A 14,880-nucleotide genomic window follows, 5' to 3' on the forward strand; every position below is an offset into this window, starting at 1 on the left:
AAAGATAGTCTGGTAAAAATACATGTCTAATTTGCACTAAAACATTGCCTACAAAATAGGAACACTCTTCCACTAACCCACTTCTTCAAAGCAACTATACGTTTATTGTTTTTTTTTTTTAAATAGAAAAATAAGTTATATACCCCACATCTATCCAAAAACAAATCTAAATATAAAAAAAAAAACTTAATAGTTATTAAAAAAACTAAACTAAATGGATATATACACATTCTTTTTTAATAAGTAGATATATCTTTAACTCTCATTAAAAAGTTGCCTAAAAAATAGGACTACTCTTCTGAAGATTTTCAAATTGCTTTATCTATTTAGAAAAAAATTAAAATTAAAACAAACATACTTCTCTTTATCAAAACACATCTGCTGTATTGATAAACAAGAAAAAAAAAAAAAAAAAACAAAACAAAAAACACATTTACCGTTATTGAAAAAAAAAAACCAGCCGTACACCCACATTTTAGTCACACAAACAACTTCAAACTTCTACCCAAAAAATTTAAATCTTCCCATTATCATTAAGTAGTTACTAGCCTCTGAGCACGCTCGTAACCCTTATGTATTTTTCTGATTGAAAAATATATTAATCTCAAATAATTTTTCATCACACCTTCTAGGTTTTTTTTGTGATTGAAAAATATTGTAATCCCAAACATACCCTCATTAATGAAGGGTAACTTCATTTAGAAATAGGGTCATAAATGTCAAATAATAAATTTCATTTTGAATTCAAAAAAAGAATTCCTAAAATTTAGGATTTTTTTTCCTTTACTTTCAAAAAAGAAATTATAGTTACTGCTTATCTCTAAAGTTTATCATTATTATTTATTTGAAAAAAAAATTTCTAAATTTTAATAAATACAAATTATTAACTTTTACTTAAAAAAGAAATAAAAGAGCCTTTAAGCTGGTGCCTGACCGCGTGCAAAGAGGCCACTGTAGATATAAAAGATACAAGTAAAGCAATAAAAATATTTAAAAATAAAAAGAAAAAGAAAAAGAAAAAGAAAGAAGAAAAATAATAAATTGAAAAAAAAAAACGAAAAAGAAAGAGGAAAGAGGAGAGTCTCTTCTGCACTAAAAAAATAGGTTTGCTTGGAGGGGAAGGAGAGCATCATTTAAGGAGAGTGAGGGAGAGGGAGAGAGAGAGAGAGAGAGAGAGAGAGTGAAGATGTCGGTATCGACGAGGCAGAGGCGGGCAGGAGCAGCGTCAGATTCTGCAACATCGGAATCAGGAGGAGGAGGAGAGTGGTACACGAAGCACGACAAGCCTTCTTCTAGTGGTGGTAATACGCGAGGAGAAGAGGGATTGAGGTGGTTGTTGCCTTTGTTTGTTCTAGGAACGCTACGCTACATGAGCGCCACATCTAATATCATTCACGACTGCGACGAGGTCTTCAATTACTGGGAGCCTCTCCATTTTCTTCTCTACAAATCTGGCTTCCAAACCTGGGAGTACAGGTCTGCTCTTCTTCTACCTCCCTCCAACTCAATCTTATTTGAAAAATCAATAACCCCCTCCTCCGACTCCATTTATTTCCTGCTTAATCTTGCTTGCTTTCTTTTGCAAACCCCTACCCACCATAACTTTAGTTTTTTATCAAGTTTGATTCATCATACCTTTTGCATTTCATGCTTCCCTGTTTTTTTCTTCTGAAGTTATATATTAGGTTGTTGTTTAGAAATTGGGTTATCAGGACAGGAGTAAGGTAGTTGCATGTTTTATGATCCACCACAGTTAATTCGTTGGACTTTATGTTTGATGTGGACAATTTAGCTGGAACAAACTGTCTTAGGTTTGAGGAATTGGAAAGTACAGGGACTCAATTGTTGCCTATGTTTACTGGTTCTTTGTTTGATTGGTCTCGTGCATGGGGCTTCACTAATAACACCTCCATTATGGAATTCATAGAGTCCCTGTATCTCCCTATATAATTTTGTTCTTTTATAATTCTTTGCAACCACTAGTCTCTTTGCAATAAAATATATCTTTTCTTTCAAAAAAAAAAAGTAGCGCGAAGGTGCGGTGGATTGGCACAGATCTTAGTTTCAAATCCTACATATCAAAAGATGAATAGTTAGACTATTGTTTCTCCAGCTTTCTTGAATTATTTTGAAATATTTCTTGGTTTAACATGACTTTCATTTAAGACATTGAGTATCGTTATAACATATACACTTCCTGCAGTTCCCAGTTTGCACTGCGATCATACTTATATATTCTATTCCATGAATTAGTTGGCCGACCAGCTTCCTGGTTGTTTGGCGACGAAAGAGTATGATTTCTCTATACCCTTGGATTGCTATTCTTTTGCTATTTTATTGATACGTGATACTTTATAACCCCAATTTTTATTTATTAGTAGGTTGAAATATACTTTTTGTCCCTGAAATATGGTCTAAGTGTGATTTTTTTTTATTTGAAATTTTTCATGGGCAAAATTGAAAATTTTTAAAATTTGAGACAGAAATCAAACTTGGACCATATTTCAGGGGCAAAAAGTGCATTTTAGATTTTATTTTTTACATATTCTTGAACCAATATCTTTCCCATGGCAGGTGAGAGTATTCTATGCTGTAAGACTCTTTCTAGGTCTCCTCTCTGTTATCACAGAAACTGTTCTGGTAGTAGCCCTTTCCAGGAAGTATGGAAAACGTCTTGCTTGTTACACACTTGCAATGTTATGCTTAACCAGTGGCTGCTTTTTCGCTAGCACAAGTGGGTGGACCTTTCTATTAGTCTCCATTGTTTCTCATATTTTGCTTTTGTCTTGTGTCTTTAGTGATGCATTACATTTTTGTATTTGGTCAAGTATTAATGATTTGGAGTTTCAGTTGCTCCATTATACTTTATTTTTATATTTCATTGTCTTGACATTGTTTGCTAGGTTTCTTGCCAAGTTCATTCGCTATGTATGCCATCTCTCTTTCATCGGGGTTATTTCTTCTAGAGAAACCTGCAATGGCAGTTGCAGTTGCAGCTATTGGTGTAATCCTTGGCTGGCCATTCTCAATCCTGGCTTTCCTACCAGTCACATTCTACTCTTTGGCTAGAAGGTTTAAACAAGCATTTGTAGCTGGGGCTGTCACCTCCCTTTCTCTTCTTGTAAGTTAATCATTAATTTTGATCATTAGATATTACTTTAATGGATATATTATTTATATTCTTGTACCTTAGCAATTGGCACTGATAGAGTTATTAAATCTCGTGTTAAGTAACTTATCAAAAAAAAAAAAATCTCATATTAAGTAACTGTTGGCACACACATTACAATGTTAGATATTTGGAATTCTTGCAGGCAGTCTCATGGATCTATCATTTACATGCCTGTACCTTAGCAATTGGCGCTGATAGAGTTATTAAATCTCGTATTAACTTTTGGCATGCACATTACAATGTTAGATATTTGGAATTCTTGCAGGCAGTCTCTTTACTGGTTGACTACTACTACTACGGACGATGGACATCATCTATGTTGAATCTGTTGCTATATAATGTTGCAGGAGGCGGTGAAAGTTATTTGTATGGGACTGAAGGGCCATTATATTATCTGAGGAATGGATTTAATAATTTTAACTTCTGTTTCATTCTCGCTTTGCTGTTCTTGGGAATTTTGCCAATTGCAAGGAAAAAGTATGTCCCAGACCTGCTGATTGTGGTCTCACCAGTGTATATTTGGCTGGGATTTATGTCTTTGCAGCCACACAAAGAAGAAAGGTTTGATAATTTTACTTTATGAAAAAAGAAGAAGAAATTGATGTGGATTTGGATGATACCTTCTATCCCCCCCACCCCATGCACATTTGTGTGTCTTGACATTTTTTTCATTTCAATGCTAAAATTATAATTTTATCATTTGCTATCCAAAACCACTAACATTAACAATAATTTATTATGTACTTGAAAATTTTCTATGGTTGTCAATTAGCAAGCTTGACTGTGGTTCAACTGTTCCATTTTTTTTGAAAGAAAGCACCATCTTGTGTTGGTGGATTAAGGTTTTCATATGTACTAGTTAGTGGTCCATGCCCTTCTTTTTTGGGAGGGGGAAGGGGAAAACATGTATAATACACATTTGTAAAACCACATCTACAGATGGTCATGCTTGTGTCAGTCAAGATTCTTGTATCCCTATTGGTCAAGGGCTTGGGGACTCATCTCTAGTGATTCTCTACCTATGTTCCTTAGGTCACTCCGTTGTAATTAGTATCTTTTCTTTCTGTTTTTTATCTTCTTTCTCTGTATTTTTTTAACTCTGCCTTATGACTTTCTGCATGAGGTGGTGACTTAGTGTAAAGGTAGCATCTATGAATAGAAGTGTCAGGTAGTTTGGATAAGTCTACCACTCAAAATTGAGTGGGAGTCCATATATGAGACACAAGTCCATTTCAATAGTTTTTCTTCCCTGATTTTGATTTTTTTCAAATATAAAAAATTATATTTTCTGATGTTCTACTTCTTTGAATTATTGTAAGCATCACCCTCTAACTTATGGCACTTGATAATACATTTTATGTTGACCCTTCTTCATATATCATAACCAATTGCATAAATGGTTTGCATAAGAGTTTTTTTATTTTATTTATTTTATAATATGTAGGTCAAGAACTAGGAAAATGAATATCTTAATTTACTTGGGAAGTTAATCCAACGATCTTAATTTATCTCCGGAACCTGAATGGACAATCTTTGGATAAGTATGGACCTGCTTGTGTATATGGCATGAACCTATTTCATGTAATGTTATAAATTAAATTACTGGAAATGCTGCAAAAGGGTACTCTTATCTGGTTTTTATGGGCTGTTCCTTTAATAATGTTACAGGTATCTGTAAAGGTTTTTATTTGTGCATTTATGAATCATATACTTTGTTTCTGATAATTAATTTTGAATTTCAAACCTCTTGCTCAGGTCTCCTAAGTTCTGTAATCAGAAGAAAATCAAGATCCATTTAACGTCCAGTATTATATTAAAAGAGTGCAGGGGAAATATTATTGATGATAATTGTTTTCTAACTGCATTTGTAGGTTCCTTTATCCAGTATACCCACTCATTTGCGTTGCTGCTTCAGCTGTCATCGACAGCTTTCCTGATCTTTTCCGAGATAAATATAATCCCACTGATAGTTCCCTGATTGTTACCGTAAGTGTATTCTATGTTCCCATGCATTTCTCAGTATATGATAATGAGTCCTCACCCATGGTCAATTTCTTGTTGTATATATATGCAGATTGCCAAATTACTTCGACCTGTGGTTCTTAGCCTCATATTGTGTACCTCCCATGCTCGTACTTTTTCATTGATTCATGGTTACTCTGCTCCTCTGGAGGTTTACAAGCTTTTAGAGCATCATTACGATGCCGGAACGGGTAACAGCCAATATCTTGCCTATATGTATATGATACTATTTCCTTTTGGTGATGAGATAATCAAGGAATTCACTAAACAACCCCCTTTAATTCATTAAAAGAAGTGAGGTTTAGGGTAATTTTGTCTATCGAGTCATGGAAACAATGCCAACCCCCCCAACCCCCGATTCACATGCGCGTGTGTGCACACACACTTACATATCCTTTTTTTTTTATTTTTTTTATACAAGTAACGTAAGAATACTATTAATAATAAAAAAAGTGCCAAACCGAGTACATTGGGGATGTACTATGGGTGCACAAATTAGGAAACAAAAATACAACGATCAAGAAAAATAGGAAAAGAAGAAAAAGAAAAATGAGAAAAGACTACACTCCATTCAAAGAGAGTGTGCAAGAAAAAAGACTTAATCTCTAGTAAAGAACGTTCACAACCCTCAAAGCTTCTAACATTCATTCCACGCCAAATGCACCATATCAAGCAATGAGGCACTAATCTCTAAACATCGATGTGACGATGTCGCGCAAACTTTCCTCGCCAAGCCTCAAACAGCTCGAGAACAGTATGAGGCATAACCCATTGAATACCAAACAAGCAGAAAACCAAAGACCACAACTCCCAAGCTATGGGGCAATGAAGTAGAAGATGATCCACCGACTCCCCACATCTCTTACACATATAGCACCAGTCAAGCACTAGCACACGTCTTTTACGAAGGTTGTCTGTTGTTAAGATCTTACCTAAGGAAGCAGACCAAGAAAAGAAAGCTACCCTTGGAGGAACCTTTGATTGCCATATCATTCTCCATAGGAAGGAAACAAGAGTAGGAGGGTAGGAGTTATAATATCCTCTAACCTCAAAACCTCTATTCCTTGCAGGCTTCCAACAAACCTTATCTGGACCAAACTCCCGCACTTTTGAAGAATAGACTAACCCCATAAACTGATCAAAGGCTTCTTCTTCCTAATCTTGTGGTGGACGACAAAATTGCACATTCCAGTGAAACCTCCCAGCAGATTAACCCATAACTTCAGCCATCGAGGAATCCTTTGACCTACTAAGACAATAAAGCTCCGGATAAGCCTCTTGGAAAGTACAATCCCCACACCACACATGCTTCCAAAATTTCACTCTAATACCATCCCCCACATCATATACAAGGAGTTTGGAGAAGTTCAACCAGCCACTTCTAATGTATCTCCATAAGCTGACCCCATAAGGACTTGTCACATTTTTTTGTACACCAACCACCCCAAATATTCTCATATTTTGCCTCTATAACTCTCCTCCATAAAGTGTTAGTCTTCATGCCATACCTCCACAACCATTTTCCTAGCAAGGTAGAATTAAAGCTTCCCAAATGTCTTATACCCAACCCCCCAACCTGCAAGGCTTACAGACCTTGGCTCATTTAACTAAATGAATTTTAGGTTCACCACCAATCCCATTCCACATAAAATCTCTCTGTAATTTTTCCATACGCTTTGCCACCTTACCTGGTAAAGGGAGAAGGGAAAGGAAGTATGTAGGTAAAGACGAGAGTGAGCTTTTAATGAGTGTCACCTTACCCCCTTTAGATAAATATAGTCTCTTCCAACCTGCTAATCTCCTCTCCATTCTCTCTAGGATAGGATTCCTAAACAGATAAATCCTTAAACTTAGCACCTAATAGAATGCCCAAATATTTCAAGGGCAGAGAAGACTGCTCACACCCCCAACAGACCCACCAATGCCTCCAAATTGTGCACCACACCAACAAGTACCAACTCAGATTTCCCCAAATTAATACGAAGCCTTGACACCTCCTCAAATCTAGCAAGAATCGCCCTCAAATTAGCAATTTGAGAAGGTTCCGCATCACAAAAAATCAGAGTGTCATCGGCAAATAAAAGGTGAGATACCATTACTGATGGATCAACCGCACTACCCACAGAAAAGCCTGAGAATTGCCCAGCGGAGGCAGCCACATCCAACATACAACTTAATGCCTCCATCACAATATCAAACAACAATGGAGATAATGGGTCTCCTTGCCAAAGCCCCCTAGAACTTCCAAAGAAATCAGATGGACTACCATTGATCAGAATGGAAAACTTTACAGTTGAAATGCAATATCTTATCCATTTTTTCCATTTCTTTGAGAAACCATGGCGCTGAAGCATATACATTAAAAAATCCCAACTCACATAATCATACACTTTCTCCACATCCAATTTACACAACACACCTGGAATTTTTGACTTCAATCTACTATTAATACATTCAGAAGCAATCAAGACGGAGTCCAAAATTTGTCTGGCCTTCACAAAGGCATTTTGTGAATCCGAAATAAGCCCATGCGTCACCCTACGAAGCCGATTAGCCAGCACCTTAGAAATAATCTTATAAATCCCACCAACTAAGCTTATAGGTTGAAAGTCCTTGACCTTCACAGCATCCACTTTCTTGGAAATAAGGGCAAGGAACGAATCATTAAGACTCTTCTCAAATACCGCCTGAGTATGAAAATTGTGGAATACAACCATAATTTCTGTTTTCAAAACACACCAGCAAGACTGGAAGAATGCCATGGAAAAGCCATCCGGGTCAAACGCCTTATCACCATTAAAATCATTGATCACCCCCAAACACCTCTTCCTCCTCAAAAGGCCTGTCTAGCCAACTTGCATCTTCCACCGAGATACTAGAAAAGTCCACATCATTTAATACAGGTCTATGAGCCACACCCTCAAAATAAAGCTGCCTATAGAATTGAGAGATACAATCTGTTATAGCTGCCGGGTCCGAAGACAACTCCCCATCCACCATAAGCCTATCAATAGAATTAACCCTCCTGGCCTCCTGTGAGAGTTAGCTATACGGTGGAAAATTTTAGTATTCTTGTCTCCTTCCCTAATACAGAGAACTCTGGATTTTTGCCTCCAACATATTTCTTCCAACATAGTAGCTTTTTCTAACTCATCACAAATTCTTCCCACTTCTACCGTTTCTGCCGCTGATAGACCCCAACTATCCTCAATATTCTCTAGAACACTCTCTAGAACACTCAGGTCCTTCCACAATTTTTTAATCCGATCTTCAATATGACCAAACACCTCCACATTCCATCTTTTCAAATAATTTTTTAAAAGTTTTAATTTATTGCCTAGAACAAAACTCGGTGCACCTTGAAATTGATAGGATTCCCACCAAGACTGAACCCTATCCACAAAACCCTCATCCTTAAGCCACATATTCTCAAATCTAAATGGCCTACTCCCTCTCTGAAAAGATCCACCCTCAAGGACAATTGGAAAATGATCCGAGCACAACCTGGACAACCGTCTTTGAGAAACTGTTGGACACTTATCCTCTTAATCTGCAGAAAACAAGAATCTGTCCAGTCTAGCCTTCGAAGCAACTTCTCGAGAATTTGACCAAGTAAAAGTTCCCCCCTGTAATGGCAGATCAATGAGACCCTGTTCCGAAATAAAATTGAAAAACTCCCACGTAGCAGAAGTGAAAGAATTAGACCCCAATCGTTAGGAAGGGAACCTAACCACATTAAAATCACCACCCACACACCAGGGAACACTCCACCAGCTGTTCAAACCACATAGTTCCTCCCAAAAACCTCCTGTCTTGGTGTAAATTAGGACCATAAACACCAGTAAATGCCCAAAAAAATTGATCTGACACTTGTAAACTTACAAGAAACCAAAAATCTCCCCACTGCTTCCTCCATTTTATTCACTACCCAAGTGTCCCACATCACTAACACCCCTCCATAAGTTCCACAAGAACCTAAGTAAGACCAGTCAACATGTTGGCCACCCCACAAGCTACGAACCACCGCTCTATTAATCAGCCCCATTTTGGTTTCTTGAAGACAAACCACATCTAGCCCCCATTTCCTAATCAAATTTTTAACCCTGAGCCTTTTATCCTGCTCATTCAACCCTTAACGTTCCAATAAATAATCTTTAAGCTCATTGATAAGGCACAACAGCTTGCTCAATACTTGCACACCTTGCTTTATTTGGGCCATACTCAACATTCAAGGATGACAACAAATTTTTCAACTCCCGCTGACCTTTCTGGCCAGACTTGACCAACTTTGTCTGGTCACCCACCACAAGTTTCTGCTTATATTTTTTTTTCTGGCCTCTATAACTAATAACAATCCAGTAATTTTCTCCTCAAAACCTTCCAACGAAGTGCCCACAGATTTCTTAAAAGCCTTAATCTTATTGGTGACCCATTGTGATAGCTGACAATTATCAACACTCTCCTTACACCCAATCTCCTTCACATGACTAGACACCAACTCCAAAGGACCTTAAATGGCCAAAGGTACCACAACTAATGGCTCATCACCTCTCTCACAAGACCTCAACCCTTCATCAAATTCCCACTTCTCATTCTCTGACCCAAGAACCACAGACGAAGACTCTATTAGCCCATCACCCTCATCTGCCCAACTAACCCTCTGCCCTTCATTAGTAATAGAAGCATTACCTGGCACACACTCTCCCTCCATGCTTGAGCAGACCGACATACAATCTGGAGATTGATACAGTGATAATGGAAGCACTAATTGCCGTCCATCACGCAATTGTAGCCTCTAGTCTTTGGAGTTATCCTAAGACTTATCCAAATCTCCAACCAATTCCCTAATAGTGGGGCCAGGTAGATGAGGTCCCTCAAAATTAGAATCAGTATTAGTAATGGCCGATCCTTCCGAACCCACAAAATCCTCATCCTCGTCTTTCGTTGCCACTTGAGAAGTTAAAGGCACTAGCGCTGACACTATCGGGTCAGTAAAGGTCATTACCGGTTCACTGGATGCTTGGGCCACCCCCACTGGCTTGACTGGCATGGTGAAGAACTGAGTTTGGCTTCTTTGACCATTAAAACCATCGACACACATCGCTTCCGATACCGTAATGGTTTACATCGTGGCCGAGGACACCACCGGCACTAACATCGACCCATTTGGAGCACTGATCGCCGATATCGGGTTGTGGAAGGCTTGGGCCACCACGGTTAGTCCTGTTAGCACAATGGGTGGCTGAGTGGGTCGAGTCAGGCTGCGCTGACCACCTTCACCTGCCACTTCCGTCACTGCTAAGGAAGAGATCGTGGCCAAGGTCACCTTCTGCGACATCGCAAGCTACACCAATGTCATAGGCGAGACCAAGGAGCTCTCAAGTTCCTTTGGGGCAGTGGGTTCACTCCTACCTGAACTCAGAATGGAGAAAAAGTTCTGGTAAGAAGGCTCCAGAGTAGTAGGTCCACTAAAAGAACTCTTGCCAGCCTCAAAGGTATGTGGGCTTGACAGATCCAGGCCCAAAGTTTGTTTTTCACTACCCAACAGAGCTTGGACTTTCTGCTTGGATGGGCCTAGTCCCACTATTGTATTCTGGGCATTATTACTTGCTACCCATTTGCCAACTTGCTTATCACCCTTAATACCATCCCAAGATACCCGCCTCTTTCCAAACTCATTCACATCCACAATCAGCCCTCTCCCTAACCAATGTGACTTCATACTATCACGCAACTTTCCAAACTCAACAATATTTGAATTCGAAATGAACTTCAAAGGAATATTGTGATTATTTCCTTCCGGGATTTTCTCCTCAAATTTATTCTTACCATTAATACCACCTTCTCCACCCTCACCACCACCCACGGCTGACTGGGGAAAACTTCTGGCCTAAGTTTCAACAACTATTACCTGTGTGTGAGAATTGTCACTCAGAAGCTCCAAAATATTCTTTACGATACCACCCTTAACCTTTTCTTTGATGAAGGGCTGCTGAACAGGCTTCGACCTTGCCTGCACTGGAGCTTTGGCAGCTTCTACATAGGACCTGGCAGCACAATATTTTGGGATTTGCTTAGACTTGTATGGTACAAAATTCAATCCACCCAACGCATATTGGGAAGGTTCCAATATTCTTCTTAATTCAATCCCAAAAGTTCTCCATCCTTGTAACTTTCCGGTAGGGATAATGATAGTTCGCCACAGCCCACCTATCTTAAGCTCTGTCACTGATAAGTACTGCCCAAATGAGTTGGACCCCCGTTGCAAAGTGTAAGCAGTATAACCTTCCCTGAACATGAAAAACTGCTTAGGATTAACCCTAATCACAGTGTGTTCCAAATTCCGCATTACCCAAAGTGTTGTACTCTTACCCATAAAAACCTATTGCATGTAGTATTTTCCCCGTTCAAAAATCTTGAGGGAGAAAAAATTCCCTCCTTCCTCAACCACCAACTGAAACAGCTTAGATTCAATAAAAAAAAAACTTCTAAATCCACCCATAATGATCCTAGGAGATGTAAACTAAAACAGGATTTCTGACTATTCCTCTCTTTCTTTCAAAGGTTACTGTTCACACAACTTCTAAACAGCCCTAACTTCTTTCTAATTCTTCTTCTTTCCTAACCCTAAACCGAGCACAACTAAACGTAGACAAATCCCTAATTTGTCCTACATCAAGTTTTGGTGTCACTTTAGCAACTTTTCTGACACATTATTGTCAGTGGAAACTAAAGTTTGATAAAATGCCATGAGAATAGGGAAGACAACTCAATTTTAAATACCACATCAATTCCAAGGACATCATCTATTTGGTATTCGAAAGGTTAAAGGTTAAAGGTTAAAGGTGATATAGCCATTTGAATATGATGCAGGACAAAACCAAACGATGCAACATGAAAATTAAAGAACGAACAAATAAAGATAGGCAACCTAGAGTCAGCACTTAGGCCCTTTTGGAGTCAACACCAAGCAAGAGAGATCCTCTAGGAGTTAGCACCTGGGGTTGGCTGGAGATAATTGGAACAATATCAAGAGAGATCTTATTTTAGTTCATGGCAAGACCCTTGTAGCTCAATTGATTAGCACCTCTGGTGTTCTCTAACATAGAAATTTAGGGATCAAATCCTCCCACCCCCAATTGTCATATTACCACATAAAAGAAGAAAAAAAATCTAGTTCAAATCTCTATAGAATAAATTAGATTGTTGCTAGGATTTTGAGACATTTAGATAGAGAATTTAACAATATTTATTGATCATTACGTACAATTCAATTAAGATTTTATATGAAAGTATGATTTTTCTATTCTTTTTATTTGAGATTTCAAGGATATTTTTATTGGTTAATTCAAATATAAAAATAAATGAATAAAAATATTATATTATGAAAAACTCCTAAGTGGGTTATGTTGGAGTGAAACAGAAAAGTTTGAGAAGAGCCATATCTAAATGCTGTCTCAATAGTTTTGAACCATGTAGACCATATTCATCATAAAAAAAATTCCCTCATCATAGAAGTACAATACTATGCTTCTATAGACTACTAGGACTACGTAATTCTAATTGACATAGGAAACCTTAATTCTAAGAGAATGATGTCCACAATATTTTCATAACATTTTTACAATAAATCTTAAGTGGCAGGTTGTTATTAGTTGCTATTGTTAGGGCAAAAAAGTAATCTTAATGTTAGATTTAAATTTGAACCAATAACAATTAACTACCTGTGATTTGTTGTAAAAATATTGTAAAAATGTTGTAGACATAACATCTTTCTAATTCTAATTGACTAAGGAAACTTAATTTTAAATGACTCAGGAAATCCCAATAATTACAAAAATACCATTGACTTTGGGAAATTGAATAAAAATACAAATTTTTCCAAAATTATACATTAAATAAAATACTAATAAACCTAATTGACTAATAAAAATACAATTTTTTCCAAAATTAAATTAGCCTAAATAAAAAAAAAAAAAAAAATCTTTCCTCATCAAAATCTTTTATGTTTTCGATCCTATATGCTGCAGGTTCTGTATTATGCGTCGGAAGTGAATGGCACCGTTTTCCATCATCATTTTTTGTTCCTGATTATGTGGGAGAAGTCAGATGGATTGATGATGGGTTCCAAGGTCTTCTGCCATTCCCATTCAATTCTACCCTGGGAGGGACTGCGGCAGCACCACCATATTTTAATAACAAGAACAAGGCATCGGATGAGCAATATGTAATTAAACTGCCCTAGAAATTGTTTGATATGCCAAAACTTGCTCTGTTTTCCCTTTCCATTATATCATTAATGACCCACCATTTGATCCTACAGCTCCGGGATCTTGAGGCATGTACTTTTCTGGTTGAGCTGCAGCTTAATCGACCTTACAATACTCGTGGAAGTGACTTGTCAACATGGGAGGTAAATCAATCTTCTTCTCTTCACTTTTCCTTGCAAGATTATACTAAATTTTATGTATCTTCTTCAGGCCGTGGCAGCACTGCCTTACCTGGACAGGGAGCTCTCACCTGCCATGTTTCGGTCATTCTTTATCCCATACCTGTGGCAGGAGAAGAACGTATTTGGCATGTATAAACTGCTTAGAAGAATACCAAGATGATTTGGGCGGTCTTGAAGTGTGGTTGACCATACCCTTAGCGGTTTGTGGTAACGTTGATACCTTACCCACTGAGGAAGAAAATCCGGAATTACATTTGACCCAATTTTGCTAATGAGATTGCTAACTATTCATACTTAAAAGGTTTTACCTGATTCTGCACTGGATTGAGTTGACTGGTCCATTTATATATTTATTGTATGTTCCAGACGTTATTATGCGTATGTAATTCTTTCCGTTTTGCTCAGTGTATTTTGCCATGTCATTTAAAATTTTTAAATAACGTGACATTTAATACGCATTTAAATTTGTACTACTTGAACCATAAAATGGATCTATTTCAAATGTAGGGATCATTATTCTACCTTTAAAACCTATCATTCTCTTTGATTTATGATACCCTAATTAGAGCATTTGTAGTAGTGGAGCTAAAAAGCTATATAGCTATTTTAGCTCTACCAAAACATAAAAATAACCATACATCAGTGGAGGTAAAGCAATTTTTTTAGCTTCATTGCTACAGTGCACATTTATCTATGGATGTGCACTGTAGCTTAGAGCTAAAAAAATATATATATTTCCAGTTCGGTTGTATGTGTGGTTGTGATGGTTGTATATAGTAGATATATTATTTTATTATGATGTTTATATTATTTTATTATGTTAAAAACTAAAATAGATCTATTGCTGCAGCATGTGTGTAGGTAAAATAAATAAGAGTATTTGCAGCAGTAGAGCTAAATAGCTATATAGCTATTCTAGCTCTACCAAAACACAAAAAATCACCTTGTAGTAGTGCAGGTATAGCTATTTTTTTTAATTCTCAGCTATAGTGCACATGTATAAATACACGTGCACTGTAGCTGAGAGCTTAAAAAAAAAAAAAGATATTTTATTCAACTTCCCTCTTTTTTTTTATTAAAATAATATTTTCTCTTTTTCTTTCTTTCTCTCTCTCCGACATCTCTCATCTCCTCTCTGCTTTGCCGGCCAGCTTGCCGGCGGTGGTGCTCATAAAATTCATATAAAACCTATTGAATTAGACACTCAGCCACTAGAAAAACACTGGATCAAACC

General features: G+C 37.4%; 1 protein-coding gene across 1 annotated transcript; it reads left to right on the plus strand.

Moving 5' to 3' along the window:
- Nucleotides 1–1,064: 1,064 nt before the first annotated feature.
- Nucleotides 1,065–14,176, plus strand: LOC142640345 (alpha-1,2-mannosyltransferase ALG9). Its single transcript, XM_075814402.1, has 10 exons — nt 1,065–1,476; nt 2,204–2,291; nt 2,575–2,734; nt 2,904–3,121; nt 3,438–3,733; nt 5,044–5,158; nt 5,247–5,385; nt 13,225–13,421; nt 13,518–13,607; nt 13,675–14,176. Exons 1-10 carry the CDS (start codon nt 1,187–1,189, stop codon nt 13,804–13,806), a joined length of 1,725 nt encoding a protein of 574 aa, XP_075670517.1. The 5' UTR covers nt 1,065–1,186; the 3' UTR covers nt 13,807–14,176.
- Nucleotides 14,177–14,880: the final 704 nt, after the last annotated feature.

Source organism: Castanea sativa, chromosome 6, assembly GCF_040712315.1.
Source record: "Castanea sativa cultivar Marrone di Chiusa Pesio chromosome 6, ASM4071231v1".
Taxonomy (NCBI): domain Eukaryota; kingdom Viridiplantae; phylum Streptophyta; class Magnoliopsida; order Fagales; family Fagaceae; genus Castanea; species Castanea sativa.

Coding starts and splice junctions, on each gene's coding strand:
- LOC142640345 (XM_075814402.1), top strand. CDS start 1,187: ATGTCGGTATCGACGAGGCAGAGGCGGGCAGGAGCAGCGTCAGATTCT. Junction 2,735..2,903: donor CTGCTTTTTCGCTAGCACAA/GTGGGTGGACCT, acceptor ATTGTTTGCTAG/GTTTCTTGCCAAGTTCATTC. Junction 13,422..13,517: donor AGGCATCGGATGAGCAATAT/GTAATTAAACTG, acceptor TTGATCCTACAG/CTCCGGGATCTTGAGGCATG.